At 62.1% G+C, this 18,213-nt stretch overlaps 1 protein-coding gene across 1 annotated transcript in view; it reads right to left on the bottom strand.

Annotated features, from left to right (window-relative positions):
• The window catches only part of LOC308232665 (adhesion G protein-coupled receptor L1-like), a gene marked incomplete at both ends in the record, with an annotated part of 49,216 nt that overhangs the window by 4,913 nt on the left and 26,090 nt on the right, over positions 1–18,213 (bottom strand). Inside the window, 18 exon segments of the mRNA XM_080639893.1 lie at positions 244–336; positions 338–373; positions 502–670; positions 2,610–2,701; positions 3,855–3,921; positions 4,883–5,100; positions 8,381–8,476; positions 8,478–8,591; positions 12,301–12,303; positions 12,305–12,424; positions 12,426–12,473; positions 13,650–13,754; positions 13,756–13,848; positions 13,850–13,857; positions 15,844–15,966; positions 17,034–17,196; positions 17,198–17,218; positions 18,091–18,129. Of these exon segments, the coding sequence (XP_080496019.1) occupies positions 244–336; positions 338–373; positions 502–670; positions 2,610–2,701; positions 3,855–3,921; positions 4,883–5,100; positions 8,381–8,476; positions 8,478–8,591; positions 12,301–12,303; positions 12,305–12,424; positions 12,426–12,473; positions 13,650–13,754; positions 13,756–13,848; positions 13,850–13,857; positions 15,844–15,966; positions 17,034–17,196; positions 17,198–17,218; positions 18,091–18,129 (1,608 nt within the window).

Genomic DNA, 18,213 nt, shown 5'->3' on the forward strand with positions numbered 1-18,213 from the left:
ACAGGGGGTGGTTTCCATGGTTACAAGGATGCTCTATGGGTACAGGGGGTGGTTTCCATGGTTACAAGGATGCTCTGTGGGTACAGGGGGTGGTTTCCATGGTTACAAGGATGCTCTATGGGTACAGAGGGGTGGTTTCCATGGTTACAAGGATGCTCTATGGGTACAGGGGGTGGTTTCCATGGTTACAAGGATGCTCTATGGGTCCGGGGGGGGGGTCCCCACGGCTGCCGCGGTCCCCACCTGGGTGCCTGTGTAGTAGCGGGCGCCGCCGCGGGCGCCGGAGCCCTTGAGCGCGCCCATGGCCGTGCCGGGGGGGCTCCGCAGGCAGCAGCCCCGAGTGCCGCAGGCACTTGCTCAGCTCCCGGTGCACCTGCGGGGGAGGGCAGCGGTTGTGGGGTGAACCCCCCTCCACATGGGCGCCATCCCCCTATGGGTGCCCCACTGATTGCAGCCCCGCAATGGGTTCTGCCAGGCCGGCTCCCCCGCCCGCGGTGGTACCTTCCTGTGCAGGGCGCAGTGCAGCAGCAGCACGGACGCCCCCTGCAGGGCGTTGCAGGCGGTGAAGAGCGAGGCGGTGAGCACGGACTCGCGCGTGACGAAGAGGAGGCCGAAGGCCCACGTGAGGCCCAGGAGCAGCAGCAGCGCGATGGCGCCCAGCGCCCAGGACCTGGGGACAGGGCAGGAGGGGGCTCAGCACCCAGCACCCAGCACCCAGCATAGAGCATCCCCAGTGATGGAGCTCAGCACCCAGCATAGAGCACCCACTGATAGAGCCCATGACCTAAGGACAGGGCAGGATGGGGCTCGGCACCCGGCACCCAGCACAGAGCACCCAGCACCCAGTGATGGAGCCCAGGACCTAAGGGCAGGGCAGGAGGGGGCTCAGCACCCAGCACCCAGCACCCAGCATAGAGCATCCCCAGTGATGGAGCTCAGCACCCAGCATAGAGCACCCACTGATAGAGCCATGACCTAAGGACAGGGCAGGAGGGGGCTCGGCACCCGGCACCCAGCACCCAGCATAGAGCACCCAGTGATGGAGCCCATGACCTAAGGACAGGGCAGGAGGGGGCTCAGCACCCAGTGATGGAGCACCCAGATCCCAGGACCTAAGGACAGGGCAGGATGGGGCTCAGCACCGGAGCTCAGCACCCAGCACCCAGCATAGAGCATCCCCAGTGATGGAGCACCCAGATCCCAGGACCTAAGGACAGGGCAGGATGGGGCTCGGCACCCGGCACCCAGCACAGAGCACCCAGCACCCAGTGATGGAGCCCAGGACCTAAGGGCAGGGCAGGAGGGGGCTCAGCACCCAGCACCCAGTGATAGAACCCAGCACCCAGGACCTAGGTTCAGGATGGGGCTCAGCACCCAGCACCCAGCACAGAGCACCCAGTGATGGAGCACCCAGAGCCCAGGACCTAGGGGCAGGATGGGGCTCAGCACCGGAGCTCAGCACCCACTGATCGAGCACCCGGCACCCAAAGCCCAGCGCCCAGGTCTCATTCCAGGCCTATTCCAGGTTCCATTCCTGATCCCATTCCTGAGCCTGTTCCAGGCCCGTTCTCAGCTCATTCCCATTCCTATTCCCATTCCCATTCCCGATCCCGATCCCATTCCCGTTCCCGTTCCCATTCCCAATCCCATTCCCATTCCCGTTCCCATTCCCATTCCCATTCCCATTCCCGTTCCCGTTCCCATTCCCAATCCCATTCCCATTCCCGTTCCCATTCCCATTCCCATTCCCGTTCCCATTCCCATTCCCATTCCCAATCCCATTCCCCATTCCCATTCCCATTCCCGATCCCGATCCCATTCCCGTTCCCATTCCCAATCCCATTCCCATTCCCGTTCCCATTCCCATTCCCATTCCCGTTCCCATTCCCATTCCCATTCCCGATCCCATTCCTGATCCCAATCCCGATCCCATTCCCATTCCCATTCCCGATCCCGATCCCATTCCTGATCCCGATCCCGATCCCGATCCCATTCCCATTCCCATTCTCGATCCCGTTCCCATTCCCGATCCCGATCCCATTCCCGTTCCCATTCCCATCCCATTCCCATTCCCGTTCCCGTTCCCATTCCCGTTCCCGTTCCCATTCCCAATCCCATTCCCATTCCCGTTCCCATTCCCATTCCCATTCCCGTTCCCATTCCCATTCCCATTCCCGATCCCGATCCCATTCCCGTTCCCGTTCCCATTCCCAATCCCATTCCCATTCCCGTCCCATTCCCATTCCCATTCCCGTTCCCATTCCCATTCCCATTCCCGATCCCATTCCTGATCCCGATCCCGATCCCATTCCCATTCCCATTCCCGATCCCGATCCCATTCCTGATCCCGATCCCGATCCCGATCCCATTCCCATTCCCATTCTCGATCCCGTTCCCATTCCCCGATCCCGATCCCATTCCCGTTCCCATTCCAATCCCCATTCCCATTCCCGTTCCCATTCCCGTTCCCATTCCCATTCCCATTCCCGATCCCGTTCCCATTCCCGATCCCGATCCCGTTCCCGTTCCCGTTCCCAATCCCATTCCCATTCCCGTTCCCATTCCCAATCCCATTCCCATTCCCGATCCCGATCCCGTTCCCCCCTCACTTGATGCTCTCCAAGCGGCTGGAATCCGGTTTCAGCGCTGCCGAGGGCCGGAGCATTTTGTGCAGCGTCACCAGCAGCAGCACCAGCGTCACCTGTGGGGCACGGGCTCAGCCCCACGGCGCCACCCAGCCCCATAGCGGGACCCTGAGACCCATAGCGAGACCCCAGCCCCATAGCGGGACCCTGAGACTCATAGCGAGACCCCAGCCCCATAGCGGGACCCCTCAAACCCATAGCAGGATCCCAGCCCCATAGCGGGATCTCAGCCCCATAGAGGGACCCTAGACCCATAGTGGGACCCCCCAGCCCCATAGCGGGAGCCCAGCTCCATGGCACGGCCCCCAGCCCCATAGCGGGGCCCCCAGCCCCATAGCAGGATCTCAGCCCCATAGCGGGACCCTACACCCATAGCGGGACCTCCTAGCCCCATAGCGGGACCCCAGCCCCATAGCACGGCCCCCAGCCCCACAGCGGGACCTCAGACAAATAGCAGGACCCCAGCCCCACAGCAAGACCCCCAGTGGGACACCCAGCCCCACAGCGAGACCTGCTGCCCCACAGCAGGACCACCCCGCAGCCCCATAGAGGGACCCCCAGCCCCACAGCAGGAACACCCAGCCCCAGAGAACAGCCCCATAGCCCCACAGCAGCCCCGTAGAACACCCCCCCCAGCCCTATAGCAGTGCCACAGCATTCTCCATAGCAGCCCCATAGAACACCACCACCGGCCCCACAGCAGCCCCACAGCAGCCCCATCGAACCCCCCATAGCCGCCCCATAGCTGCCCCATAGCCGACCCAAAGCTGCCCCATAGCTGCCCCATAGCCGCCCCATAGCTGCCCCACAGCTGCCCAATAGCCACCCCATAGCTGCCCCATAGCTGCCCCATAGCTGCCCCATCGAACCCCCCCATAGCTGCCCCATAGCCGCCCCATAGCTGCCCCATAGCCGCCCCATTGCCGCCCCATAGCTGCCCCATAGCTGCCCCATAGCCGCCCCATAGCCGCCCCATAGCTGCCCCATAGCTGCTCCATTGCCGCCCCATAGCCGCCCCATAGCCGCCCCATAGCTGCCCCATAGCTGCCCCATAGCCGCCCCATAGCCGCCCCATAGCTGCCCCATAGCTGCCCCATAGCCGCCCCATAGCCGCCCCATAGCTGCCCCATAGCTGCCCCATTGCCGCCCCATAGCCGCCCCATAGCCGCCCCATAGCTGCCCCATAGCCGCCCCATAGCTGCCCCGTACGAGGATGACGAAGGCCACGGGCCCGATGAAGCTCCAGATGAAGTGATTGTCCACGCGCAGCCAGCACCTGAAGGGGCGGGGCTTCAGCGCGGAGGCCACGCCCCCCGGGGGTTAAGGCCACGCCCCCTTCCCGCAGGCCCCCATTCACCACCCACGGCCGCCATGGCAGCGGGAAAGCCCCGCCCCAAGCCCCGCCCCCTTGGCTACAGACCCCGCCCCTTTCCCCAAGCCCCTCCCCTTTAACCCAAGCCCCGCCCCTTTCCATGAACCCCGCCCCCTTGGCTACAGACTCCGCCCCTTTTGCCAGGCCCTGCCCCTTCCCCAGCCCTTCCCCTTTCCCCTCAAACACCTCCCCTCTCCCCTCCCTTTATCCCCAAGACCCTCCTCTCTCCCCAAGCCCCTCCCCTTTCCCTAAGTCCCGCCCCTCCTAGTCCCCTCCCCTTCCCCAAACCCCTTCCCTTTCCTTTCAAGCCCCTCCCCTCTCCCCTCCCTTTCCCCCTAAGCCCCTCCCCTTTATCCCCAAACCCCTCCCCTTCCCAAGCCCCTCCCCTTTTCCCCAAGCCCCTCCCCTCTCCCCAAGCCCCTCCCCTTTCCCCAAGCCCCTCCCTTTATCCCCAAGCCCCTCCCCTCTCCCCAAGCCCCTCCCCTTTCCCCAAGCCCCTCCCTTTATCCCCAAGCCCCTCCCCTCTCCCCAAGCCCCTCCCCTCTCCCCTTCCCTTTATCACAATCTCCTCCCCTTCCCAAGCCCCGCCCCTTTCCCTAAGTCCCGCCCCTTTCCCTAAGCCCCGCCCCTCCTAGTCCCCTCCCCTCTCCCCAAGCCCCCCCTTTACCTTCAAGCCCCTCCCCTCTCCCCTCCATTTCCCCCCAAGCCCCTCCCCTTCCCCGAACCCCTCCCCTCTCCCCAAGCCCCGCCCCTTCCCCTAAGCCCCTCCCCTCTCCCCTCCCTTTATCCACAAGCCCCTCCCCTCTCAAGCCCCTCCCCTTTCCCCCAAGCCCCTCCCCTTCCCCAGCGCCCTCTCCCCCCGTACGCGCTCTCGGTGCCGTAGCTCCTGTGGTCCACGGCGGCCGCCAGCGCCACGACGCCGGCGGGGAAGCAGTACCCGGCCGCGTAGAACCAGCGGCGCGGGGGCCGCTCGGGGGGCAGCTCGAGCACGAGCAGGTAGAGCTGGAGCCCCTCGAGGCCCAGCCACGAGAAGGAGGCCAGGAAGAGGAAGTGCAGGAGCCCCGCGAAGATGGGGCAGGCGACCTGGGGGACGGGGGGGGTATGGGGATATGGGGATATGGGGATATGGGGATATGGGGATATGGGGATATGGGGATATGGGGATATGGGGATATGGGGATATGGGGGATATGGGGATATGGGGATATGGGGGATATGGGGATATGGGGGATATGGGGATATGGGGATATGGGGATATGGGGATATGGGGATATGGGGGATATGGGGATATGGGGATATGGGGATATGGGGGATATGGGGGATATGGGGATATGGGGATATGGGGATATGGGGGATATGGGGATATGGGGATATGGGGGATATGGGGGATATGGGGATATGGGGATATGGGGATATGGGGATATGGGGGATATGGGGATATGGGGATATGGGGATATGGGGGATATGGGGGATATGGGGATATGGGGGATATGGGGATATGGGGATATGGGGGATATGGGGGATATGGGGATATGGGGATATGGGGATATGGGGATATGGGGATATGGGGATATGGGGATATGGGGGATATGGGGATATGGGGATATGGGGGATATGAGGATATGGGGGATATGGGGATATGGAGATATGGGGGATATGGGGGATATGGGGATATGGGGGATATGGGGATATGGGGATATGGGGATATGGAGATATGGGGGATATGAGGGATATGGGGATATGGGGGGATATGGGGATATGGGGGATATGGGGATATGGAGATATGGGGGATATGGGGGATATGGGGATATGGGGGATATGGGGATATGGGGGATATGGGGATATGGGGATATGGGGATATGGGGGATATGGGGATATGAGATATGGGGGGATATGGGGGATATGGGATATGGGGGGGGATATGGGGGATATGGGGATATGGAGGATATGGGGATATGGAGATATGGGGATATGGGGGATATGGGGGATATGGGGGATATGGGGATATGGGGATATGGGGGATATGGGGATATGGAGGATATGGGGATATGGAGATATGGGGGATATGGGGATATGGGGATATGGGGATATGGGGGATATGGGGATATGGGGATATGGGGATATGGGGATATGGGGATATGGGGATATGGGGATATGGGGATATGGGGATATGGGGGATATGGGGATATGGGGATATGGGGGATATGGGGGATATGGGGATATGGAGGATATGGGGGATATGGGGGATATGGGGATATGGAGGATATGGGGGATATGGGGAGATGGGGATATGGGGATATGGGGGATATGGGGATATGGGGATATGGAGGATATGGGGGATACGGGGATATGGAGGATATGGGGGATATGGGGGATATGGGTATATGAAGGATGTGGGGAGATGGGGGATATGGGGATATGGAGGATATGGGGAGATGGGGGATATGGGGGGATATGGGGGATATGGGATATGGGGATATGGGGATATGGGGATATGGGGGATATGGGGATATGGGGATATGGGGATATGGGGATTATGGGGATATGGGGATATGGGGGATATGGGGGATATGGGGATATGGGGATATGGGGATATGGGGATATGGAGGATATGGGGGATATGGGGGATATGGAGGATATGGGGGATATGGGGATATGGAGGATATGGGGGATATGGGGGATATGGGGATATGGAGGATATGGGGAGATGGGGGATATGGGGGATATGGGGGATATGGGGATCATGGGGATATGGAGGATATGGGGGGATATGGGGATATGGAGGATATGGGGGATATGGGGGATATGGAGGATATGGGATAGGGGTATGGGGATATGGAGGATATGGGGGATATGGGGATATGGAGGATAGGGGTGGGGGGGATATGGGGATATGGAGGATATGGGAGATATGGGGATATGGGGATATGGGGAGATGGGGGATATGGGGGATATGGGGGATATGGGGATATGGGGGATTATGGGGGGATATGGGGATATGGAGGATATGGGGGATATGGGGATATGGAGGATATGGGGGATATGGGTATATGGAGGATATGGGGGATATGGGGGGATATGGGGATATGGGGATATGGGGGATATGGGGGATATGGAGGATATGGGGGATATGGGGGATATGGGGGGATATGGGGATATGGGGGATATGGTGGGATAGGGGGATATGGGGGGGATAGGGGGATATGGGGGGATAGGGGGGATAGGGGGGCCATGGGGGGAGTGGAGACATAGGAGGGATATGTGAGATATGGGGTCATCAGGACACGGGAGCATAAGAGGGATATAGGGGACATGTGGGATATGGGGGGGGCATAGGGGACACGGAGGGATATGGGGGATATGGGGGCATGGGGGTCATGGAGCATAGGGGGTATGGGGGGGTATTGGGGATATGGGGTACATGGGGGCATATGGGGGATATGGGAACATAGGGGATATGTGGTATATGGGGGGGCATCAGGCCATGGGGACATAGGGGGGACATGGGGGGCACAGAGGCGTTGGGGCATATGGGGGATATGGGGACATGGGGGGATAGGGGGGATATGGGGGGGCATCAGGACATGGGGGGCATGGGGTGCACGGGGGCACTGTGGCCATAGGGCCAGCAGACCCAGGGGGCGTGGGGGTATAGGGGGGATATGGGGACATGGGGTATAGGGGGGACAAGGGGTATAGGGGGGGGATATGGGGACATGGGGGTATAGGGGGGACAAGGGATATGGGGGGGGATATGGGGACATGGGGTATAGGGGGGGACAAGGGGTATAGGGGGGGATATGGGGACATGGGGTATAGGGGGGGACAAGGGATATGGGGGGGATATGGGGACATGGGGTATAGGGGGGGACAAGGGGTATAGGGGGGGATATGGGGACATGGGGTATAGGGGGGGACAAGGGGTATATAGGGGGGATATGGGGACATGGGGGTATAGGGGGGACAAGGGGGTATAGGGGGGATATGGGGACATGGGGTATAGGGGGGACAAGGGGGTATAGGGGGGGGGATATGGGGACATGGGGTATAGGGGGACAAGGGGTATAGGGGGGATATGGGGTTGGGGACATGGGTATAGGGGGGACAAGGGGTATGGGGGGGATATGGGGACATGGGGTATAGGGGGGGACAAGGGTATTGGGGGGATATGGGGACATGGGGTATGGGGGTGGGGACAAGGGGTTATAGGGGGGACAGGGGGGGTATGGGGGGGGTATAGAATAGGGTATAGGGTGCCGGGGGGGGGGCTGGAGCGGGGGGGGCTGTTCCTGCAGTGGCGCTGTGGGGTGCAAAGGGGGTCCCTGTGGGGGGCGCCCCATGGAGGATGCTGCCCGGCCCCTACCTGGTACTGGGTCTTGTCGATGCCGACGAGGAAGACGAGCTCGGCGAGGAAGAGGCTGGCGCAGAGGTGCTTGGGGGTGGTGGTGCGCTCGGGGGGGCAGCCCCCGCAGGCAGCACAGCGCCGCCAGCGACACCCCCAGGCACACCAGGGCCACCACGATGCCCACCCAGGAGATCACCGACAGCAGCACCGCGTCCAAGCGGCCCTGGTGCTGTGGGGCGCGGGGGGGGGGTCAGCACTGGGGGTAGCCCCAGAGGGACCCACGGCATCCCTATGGGTACCACGTAGTGACCAACTGCATCCCTAGGGGTACCACATACAGACTCACTGCATCCCTATGGGCATCCCAGAGTGACCCATGGCATCCGTATGGGTACCACGTAGAGACCCACTGCATCCCTATGGGCATCCCAGAGTGACCCATGGCATCCCTATGGCTACCCCATAGTGACCCACTGAATCCCTATGGCTACGCCATAGTGACCCACTGCATCCCTATGGGCAGCCCATAGTGACCCACTGCATCCCTATGGGCATCCCATAGTGACCCACTGCATCCCTATAGGCAACGCCTATCACATCCCTATGGGGAGCCCATAGAGACCCATTGCCTCACTATGAACACCCCCATAGTGCCACATCACACCCCTACGGACACCCCCATCACACCCCTACGGACACCCCCATCACACCCCTACGGACACCCCCATCACACCCCTATGGACACCCCCCTCACACCTCTATGGACACCCCCCTCACACCCCTATGGGCACCCCCCTCACACCCCTATGGGCACCCCCCTCACACCCCTATGGGCACCCCCATCACACGCCTATGGGCACCCCCCTCACACACCTACGGACACCCCCATCACACCCTTATGGGCACCCCCATCACACCCCTATGGACACCCCCCATCACACCCCTATGGACACCCCCATCACACCCCTATGGGCACCCCCATCACACCCCTACGGACACCCCCATCACACCCTTATGGGCACCCCCATCACACCCCTATGGACACCCCCATCACACCCCTATGGGCACCCCATCACACCCCTATGGACACACCCCATCACACCCCTATGGGCACCCCCCCTCACACCCCTACGGGACACCCCCATCACACCCCTACGGACACCCCCCTCACACCCCTATGGACACCCCCATCACACCCCTATGGATGCCTCCATCACACCCCTATGGACACCCCCCTCATACCCCTATGGGCACCCCCCTCACACCCCTATGGGCACCCCCCTCACACCCCTATGGGCACCCCCATCACACACCTACGGACACCCCCCCTCACAACCCCCTATGGACACCCCCCTCACACCCTTATGGGCACCCCATCACACTCCTATGGACACCCCCATCACACCCCTATGGACACCCCCATCACACCCCTATGGGCACCCCCATCACACCCCTATGGGCACCCCCCTCACACCCCTATGGACACCCCCATCACACCCCTATGGATGCCTCCATCACACCCCTATGGACACCCCCCTCATACCCCTATGGGCACCCCCATCACACCCCTATGGGCACCCCCATCACACCCCTATGGACACCCCCATCACACCCCTATGGGCACCCCCCCCCTCACACCCCTATGGGCACCCCCCCTCACACCCCTATGGACACCCCCATCACACCCCTATGGATGCCTCCATCACACCCCTATGGACACCCCCCCTCATACCCTATGGGCACTCCCATCACACCACCCTATGGGCACCCCCATCACACCCCTATGGACACCCCATCACACGCCTATGGGCACCCCCATCACAACCCCTATGGGCACCCCCCTCACACCCCTACGGACACCCCCATCACACCCCTATGGACACCCCCATCACACCCCTATGGACACCCCCATCACACCCCTATGGATGCCTCCATCACACCCCTATGGACACCCCCCTCATACCCCTATGGGCACCCCCATCACACCCCTATGGGCACCCCCCTCACACCCCTATGGACACCCCATCACACGTCTATGGACACCTCCATCACACCCCTACGGACACCCCCATCACACCCCTATGGACAACCCCCATCACACCCTATGGAACCCCCATCACACCCTATGGACACCCCCATCACACCCCTATGGGCACCCCCCCTCACACCCCTACGGACACCCCCATCACACCCCTACGGACACCCCCATCACACCCCTATGGACACCCCCCTCACACCCCTACGGGCACCCCCCTCACACCCCTATGGGCACCCCCATCACACCCCTATGGACACCCCCATCACACCCTTATGGGCACCCCCATCACACCCCTACGGGCACCCCCCTCACACCCCTATGGGCACCCCCATCACACCCCTATGGACACCCCCATCACACCCCTATGGACACCCCCCTCATACCCCTATGGACACCTCCATCACACCCCTATGGACACCCCCATCACACCCCTACGGACACCCCCATCACACCCCTACGGACACCCCCCTCATACCCCTATGGACACCCCCATCACACCCCTATGGACACCCCCCATCACACCCCTATGGACACCCCCCTCATACCCCTATGGACACCTCCATCACACCCCTATGGACACCCCCATCACACCCCTATGGGCACCCCCATCACACCCCTATGGACACCCCCATCACACCCCTATGGGCACCCCCCATCACACCCCTATGGACACCCCCCCTCATACCCCTATGGACACCTCCATCACACCCCTATGGACACCCCCATCACAACCCCTATGGGCACCCCCATCACACCCCTATGGACACCCCCATCACACCCCTATGGGCACCCCCATCACACCCCTATGGACACCCCCCTCACACCCCTATGGACACCCCCATCACACCCCTATGGGCACCCCCCCTCACACCTATATGGACACCCCCCTCATACCCCTATGGACACCTCCATCACACCCCTATGGACACCCCCCTCACACCCCTATGGACACCCCCATCACACACCTACGGACACCCCCATCACACCCCTACGGGCACCCCCTTCACACCCCTACGGACACCCCCATCACACCCCTATGGACACCCCCATCACACCCCTATGGGCACCCCCCTCACACCCCTATGGACACCCCCATCACACCCCTATGGGCACCCCCCTCACACCCCTATGGACACCCCCATCACACCCCTATGGACACCCCCATCACACCCCTATGGATGCCTCCACCACATCCCTACGGACACCCCCATCACACCCCTATGGACACCCCCATCACACCCCTATGGGCACCACCCTCACACCCCTATGGACACCCCCATCACACCCCTATGGGCACCCCCCTCACACCCCTATGGACACCCCCATCACACCCTATGGACACCCCCATCACACCCCTATGGATGCCTCCACCACATCCCTACGGACACCTCCATCACACCCCTATGGACACCCCCATCACACCCCTACGGACACCCCCATCACACCCCTATGGACACCCCCCTCACACCCCTATGGACACACCCCTCATACCCCTATGGACACCTCCATCACACCCCTATGGACACCCCCATCACACCCCTACGGACACCCCCATCACACCCCTACGGACACCCCCCTCACACCCCTATGGACACACCCCTCATACCCCTATGGACACCTCCATCACACCCCTATGACACCCCCATCACACCCCTATGGACACCCCCCATCACACCCCTATGGATGCCTCCACCACATCCCTACGGACACCCCCATCACACCCCTATGGACACCCCCATCACACCCCTACGGACACCCCCCTCACACCCCTATGGACACCCCCCCTCACACCCCTATGGGCACCCCCCTCACACCCCTATGGACACCCCATCCACCCCTACGGACACCCCCTCACACCCCTATGGGCACCCATGAGCAGGCGTCGCCCCGCGGTGCTCACAGCTGTCGTGGTGCGCCATGAGCAGGGCGAAGTTGGTGAGGTGGCTGCAGGCGCAGGACGTGTGGGTGCTGTTGGTGCTGAGCCGGCGGCAGCCCTGCGTGGACCAGTGCCCGGCCATGGAGCGCTTCCGAGTAGTTCCAGAACGAGCAGTTGGCGTTGAAGTGGTTCTTGGCCTGCGGGAGGGGGGCAATGGGGGGCAATGGGCGCAATGGGGGTCAGTGGGGGTCAATGGTGTCAATGGGGTTCAATGGGTGTTAATGGGTGTCAATGGATGTTAATGGCTGTCAATGGGTGTCAATGGTGTCAATGGCTGTCAATGGGTGTCAATGGCTGTCAATGGCTGTCAATGGCTGTCAATGGCTGTCAACGGTGTCAATGGGTGTCAATGGCTGTCAATGGCTGTCAATGGCTGTCAATGGTGTCAATGGGTGTCAATGGCTGTCAATGGGTGTCAATGGCTGTCAATGGCTGTCAATGGGTGTCAATGGCTGTCAATGGGTGTCAATGGTGTCAATGGCTTTCAATGGCTGTCAATGGGTGTCAATGGGTGTCAATGGTGTCAATGGCTGTCAATGGCTGTCAATGGGTGTCAATGGGTGTCAATGGGTGTCAATGGTGTCAATGGCTTTCAATGGCTGTCAATGGGTGTCAATGGCTGTCAATGGGTGTCAATGGTGTCAATGGGTGTCAATGGGTGTCAATGGGTGTCAATGGCTGTCAAATGGGTGTCAATGGGTGTCAATGGGTGTCAATGGCTGTCAACGGGTGTCAACGGGAGTCAATGGCTGTCAATGGGTGTCAATGGGTGTCAATGGGTGTCATGGTGTCAATGGCTGTCAACGGGTGTCAATGGCTGTCAATGGCTGTCAATGGTGTCAATGGGGCTCAATGGGTGTCAATGGCTGTCAACGGGTGTCAACGGGAGTCAGTGGCTGTCAATGGGTGTCAATGGGTGTCAATGGTGTCAATGGCTGTCAATGGCTGTCAATGGGTGTCAATTGCTGTCATGGTGTCAATGGGTGTCAATGGGTGTCAATGGGTGTCAATGGCTGTCAATGGCTGTCAGTGGTGTCAATGGGTGTCAATGCGTGTCAATGGTGTCAATGGGTGTCAATGGGTGTCAATGGGTGTCAATGGGTGTCAATGGGTGTCAATGGCTGTCAATGGTGTCAATGGGTGTCAACGGGTGTCAATGGCTGTCAATGGCTGTCAATGGCTGTCAATGGCTGTCAATGGCTGTCAATGGTGTCAATGGCTGTCAATGGCTGTCAATGGTGTCAATGGTGTCAATGGGTGTCAATGGGTGTCAATGGTGTCAATGGGTGCCAGTGGGTCTCCGGGGGTCGCACCTCGAGGTGGGGCAGGGTGAAGGTGACGGGGTCCATGAGGAACACGCGGCTCGACTCCTTGTTGATGGAGGCGGCGATGACCTGGGAGTTGACGACCAAGGGGGGGGGCGCGGGGCCCCCCCTCTCCCCCCAGGCGCACGGACGCGTTCTCAGTGGGCAGGAACAGCCCCAGGTTGTTGTAGAGGATGAAGACGACCTTCCACCACCCCTGGGGGGGACACAGCCCCACATAGAGCCCCACATAGAGCCCCACACACAGCCACACATAGTGACCCACATAGTGACCCACATAGAGCCCCACATAGAGCCCCACAGAGAGCCCCACACACAGCCCCACATAGAGCCCCACAGAGAGCCCCACAGAGAGCCCCACATAGAGACCCACATAGAGCCCCACATAGTGACCCACATAGAGCCCCACATAGTGACCCACATAGAGACCCACATAGTGACCCACATAGAGCCCCACATAGAGACCCACATAGAGACCCACATAGAGACCCACATAGAGCCCCACATAGAGCCCCCCCCCAGCCCCCCCCCAGCCCTGAGCCCCCATTCCAGCATCTCCAGACCTTCCTGGGACCCCTGAAACTCCTCAAAGACCCCTCCAGGAGCCTCCTGAGGAGCCACTGGAGCCCTCCCCAACCCCCAGAGCCCCCATAGAGCCCCATAGCCCCCATAGCCCATAGCCCCCATAGCCCCATAGCCCCATAGCCTTTATAGCCCCATAGCCCCATAGCCTTTATAGCCCCATAGCCCATAGCCCCCTTAGCCTTTATAGCCCCCTAGCCCCCTAGCCCCCTAGCCCCATAGCCTTTATAGCCCCATAGCCCCATAGCCCCATAGCCCCCCATAGCCCCATAGCCTTTATAGCCCCATAGCCCCCCATTAGCCCCCCATAGCCCCATAACCTTTATAGCCCCATAGCCCCATAGCCCCATAGCCTTTATAGCCCCATAGCCCCCCATAGCCCCATAGCCTTTATAGCCACATAGCCCCCCATAGCCCCATAGCCTTTATAGCCCCATAGCCCCATAGCCCCCATACCGCCATTGTCCCCATTAACTCACAATACCCCCAGTACCCCATAGATGCCCATAGCCCCATGCCCCCATGCCCCAATACCCCCATTCCCCTCATTCCCCCCATTGCCCCCATTACCCCCATTACCCCCATTGCCCCCATTGCCCCCCATTGCCCCCATTACCCCATTACCCCCATTACCCCCATTCCCCCCATTGCCCCATTCCCCCCATTGCCCCCATTGCCCCCATTGCCCCCATTACCCCCCATTGCCCCCATTGCCCCCATTACCCCCATTGCCCCCATTACCCCCATTATCCCATTGCCCCCATTCCCCCCATTCCCCCCATTACCCCCATTGCCCCCATTACCCCCATCCCCCCCATTGCCCCCATTACCCCCATTACCCCCATTGCCCCCATTACCCCCATTGCCCCATTCCCCCCATTATCCCCATTGCCCCCATTCCCCCATTCCCCCCATTCCCCCCATTGCCCCCATTACCCCCATTCCCCCCATCCCCCCCATTGCCCCCATTCCCCCCATTACCCCCCATTACCCCCATCCCCCCATTGCCCCCATTGCCCCATTACCCCCATTACCCCCATTGCCCCCATCCCCCCCATTGCCCCCATTCCCCCCATTACCCCCATTGCCCCCATCCCCCCCATTGCCCCCATTACCCCCATTCCCCCCATCCCCCCATTGCCCCATTCCCCCCCATTACCCCCATTGCCCCCATCCCCCCCATTGCCCCCATTACCCCCATTGCCCCCATCCCCCCCATTGCCCCCATCCCCCCCATCCCCCCCATCGCCCCCATTACCCCCATTGCCCCCATTACCCCCATTATCCCCATTGCCCCCATTCCCCCCCATTCCCCCCATTACCCCCATTACCTCCATCGCCCCCATCCCCCCCATTACCCCCATTGCCCCCATTCCCCCCATTATCCCCATTGCCCCCATTCCCCCCATTCCCCCCATTCCCCCCATTGCCCCCATTACCCCCATTCCCCCCATCCCCCCCCATTGCCCCCATTGCCCCCATTACCCCCATTGCCCCCATCCCCCCCATTGCCCCCATTCCCCCCATTCCCCCATTACCCCCATTGCCCCCATTCCCCCCATTGCCCCCATTGCCCCCATTCCCCCCCCCAGCCCCTCACCGTTGCGGCTGTTCTGTTTGAGGGTGTTGGCCGAGAGCTGGATGAGCGCTTCCCCTCCCAGCTCGTGGGGGAAGGCGAGCTCCTGGAGCTGCCCCTCCGTGCTCAGCACCGACACCTCCAGCACTGCAGGGGCGCACACGGGCCTCGCACGCACCGCGACCACAGGGGGGCGCCAAAGTGCTCCGGCAGCCGCGCCTGCGGGACCGCAGCGCCCCCCCCCCTACTGCGGGAGTGATGGGGGGGGACCATGGGGGCTATGGGGAGTGGGGGGGGTCACCCCATAGCAATGGGGGGGGAGCATGGGGGGACACTGGGCTCTATGGGGCGCATTGGGCTCTATGGGGCACCCGGGGCTCTATGGGCACACTGGGCTCTATGTGGCACATGGGGCTCTATGTGGCACACAGGGCTCTATGTGGCGCATTGGGCTCTATGGGGCACACTGGGCTCTATGGGGCACACAGGGCTCTATGGGGCGCACTGGGCTCTATGGGCACACTGGGCTCTATGTGGCACACTGGGCTCTATGGGGCACACTGGGCTCTATGGGGCACACAGGGCTCTATGGGGCACACTGGGCTCTATGGGGCACACTGGGCTCTATGGGGCACACTGGGCTCTATGGGGCGCACTGGGCTCTATGGGGCACACTGGGCTCTCTGGGGCACACTGGGCTCTATGGGGCGCACTGGGCTCTATGGGGCACACGGGGCTCTATGGGGCGCACTGGGCTCTATGGGGCACACTGGGCTCTGTGGGGCACATGGGGCTCTATGGGGCACACGGGGCTCTCTGGGGCACACTGGGCTCTATGGGGCGCACGGGGCTCTATGGGGCGCACTGGGCTCTTTGGGGCACACTGGGCTCTATGGGGCGCACGGGGCTCTGTGGGGCACACGGGGCTCTATGGGGCACACTGGGCTCTATGGGGCACACTGGGCTCTATGGGGCGCACTGGGCTCTATGGAGGCGCACGGGGCTCTATGGGGCGCACGGGGCTCTATGGGGCGCACTGGGCTCTATGGGGCACACTGGGCTCTATGGGGCGCACGGGGCTCTGTGGGGCACATGGGGCTCTATGGGGCACCACTGGGCTCTATGGGGCGCACGGGGCTCTGTGGGGCACATGGGGCTCTTTGGGGCACACTGGGCTCTATGGGGCGCACGGGGCTCTGTGGGGCGGCGCTCACCCAGGTTGGGGCGGGCGGCCAGGAAGCGCGCGGGCTCGCGGACGTTGTCGGCCAGGAGGAAGGCGCCCTCCTCGAGGACGTCGAGCAGGAGCGTGGCCGTGTGCGCCCGCTGCGCGCCCCCCATGTCCCGCCACGACTCCAGCGCCTCCGGCCGCAGGAGGTTTGTCCACGGCCTCCACCACCGCCTGCGGGGGGGCGGTGTCAGCGCGGCCCCACCCACCCCGAGGACACGCCCCCCCCACGCGCAAGCCACGCCCCCCCCCCCCCGCACGTAGACCCCGCCTAAGCCATCGTTAGGCCACGCCCCCTTTCACAGGCGCCGCCCACTGACGCATCCCCGCTGGCCACGCCCCCATGCGTAAGCCACGCCCCCCGCACGTAGACCCCGCCTAACCCACTATTAGGCCACGCCCACCCCGAGGCCACGCCCCCTGACGCATCCCCTCTGGCCACTCCCCCACCACGTAGACCCCGCCTACGCATAAAGCCACGCCCATGCTCTCAAAGCCACGCCCCCACCACTTAGATACCATCTAACCCATCACCAAGCCACGCCCCTCAGATGAGACCACGCCCACTTTCACAGGCGCCGCCCACGGACGCATCCCTGCTGGCCACGCCCCCATGCATAAACCACGCCCCCACCATTTAGACCCCGCCTCACCCACCGTCAGGCCACGCCCCTTATGCATAAAGCCACGCCCATGCCCTCCAAGCCACGCCCCCAACACTTAGATACCATCTAACCCATCATCAGGCCACGCCCATCCCGAGGCCACGCCCCCTTTCACAGGCGCCGCCTGGTGATGCAGCCCCTCTGGCCACGCCCCCTGTACATAAACCACACCCCCGCCCTCAAGCCACGCCTCCAAAGATTAGACCCATCATCTGGCCACGCCCCCTCCGTTCAGGCCTCGCCCACAGCCACAGGCTCCACCCACACATGCACCCCACCGGCCACGCCCACCTGATCCCTACCCCCCCGCCAAGCCACGCCCCCTCTTCCTCAGGCCACGCCCCCATGGTTCAGGCCACGCCCTCTCCCCGCCCCACTCACCTTGATGTAATCCTTGCAGGTGCGCTCACGCTTGTGCATCTGGGGGGGGGGGAAACAACAGCACCGGTGGGGCCGGACCCACAAGTGTGGGGCTGGGACCCCCAATGTGTGGGGCAGGGGGAC

The sequence above is a fragment of the Psittacula echo genome (assembly GCF_963264785.1).
Source record: "Psittacula echo genome assembly, contig: SCAFFOLD_147, whole genome shotgun sequence".
NCBI lineage: Eukaryota > Metazoa > Chordata > Aves > Psittaciformes > Psittacidae > Psittacula > Psittacula echo.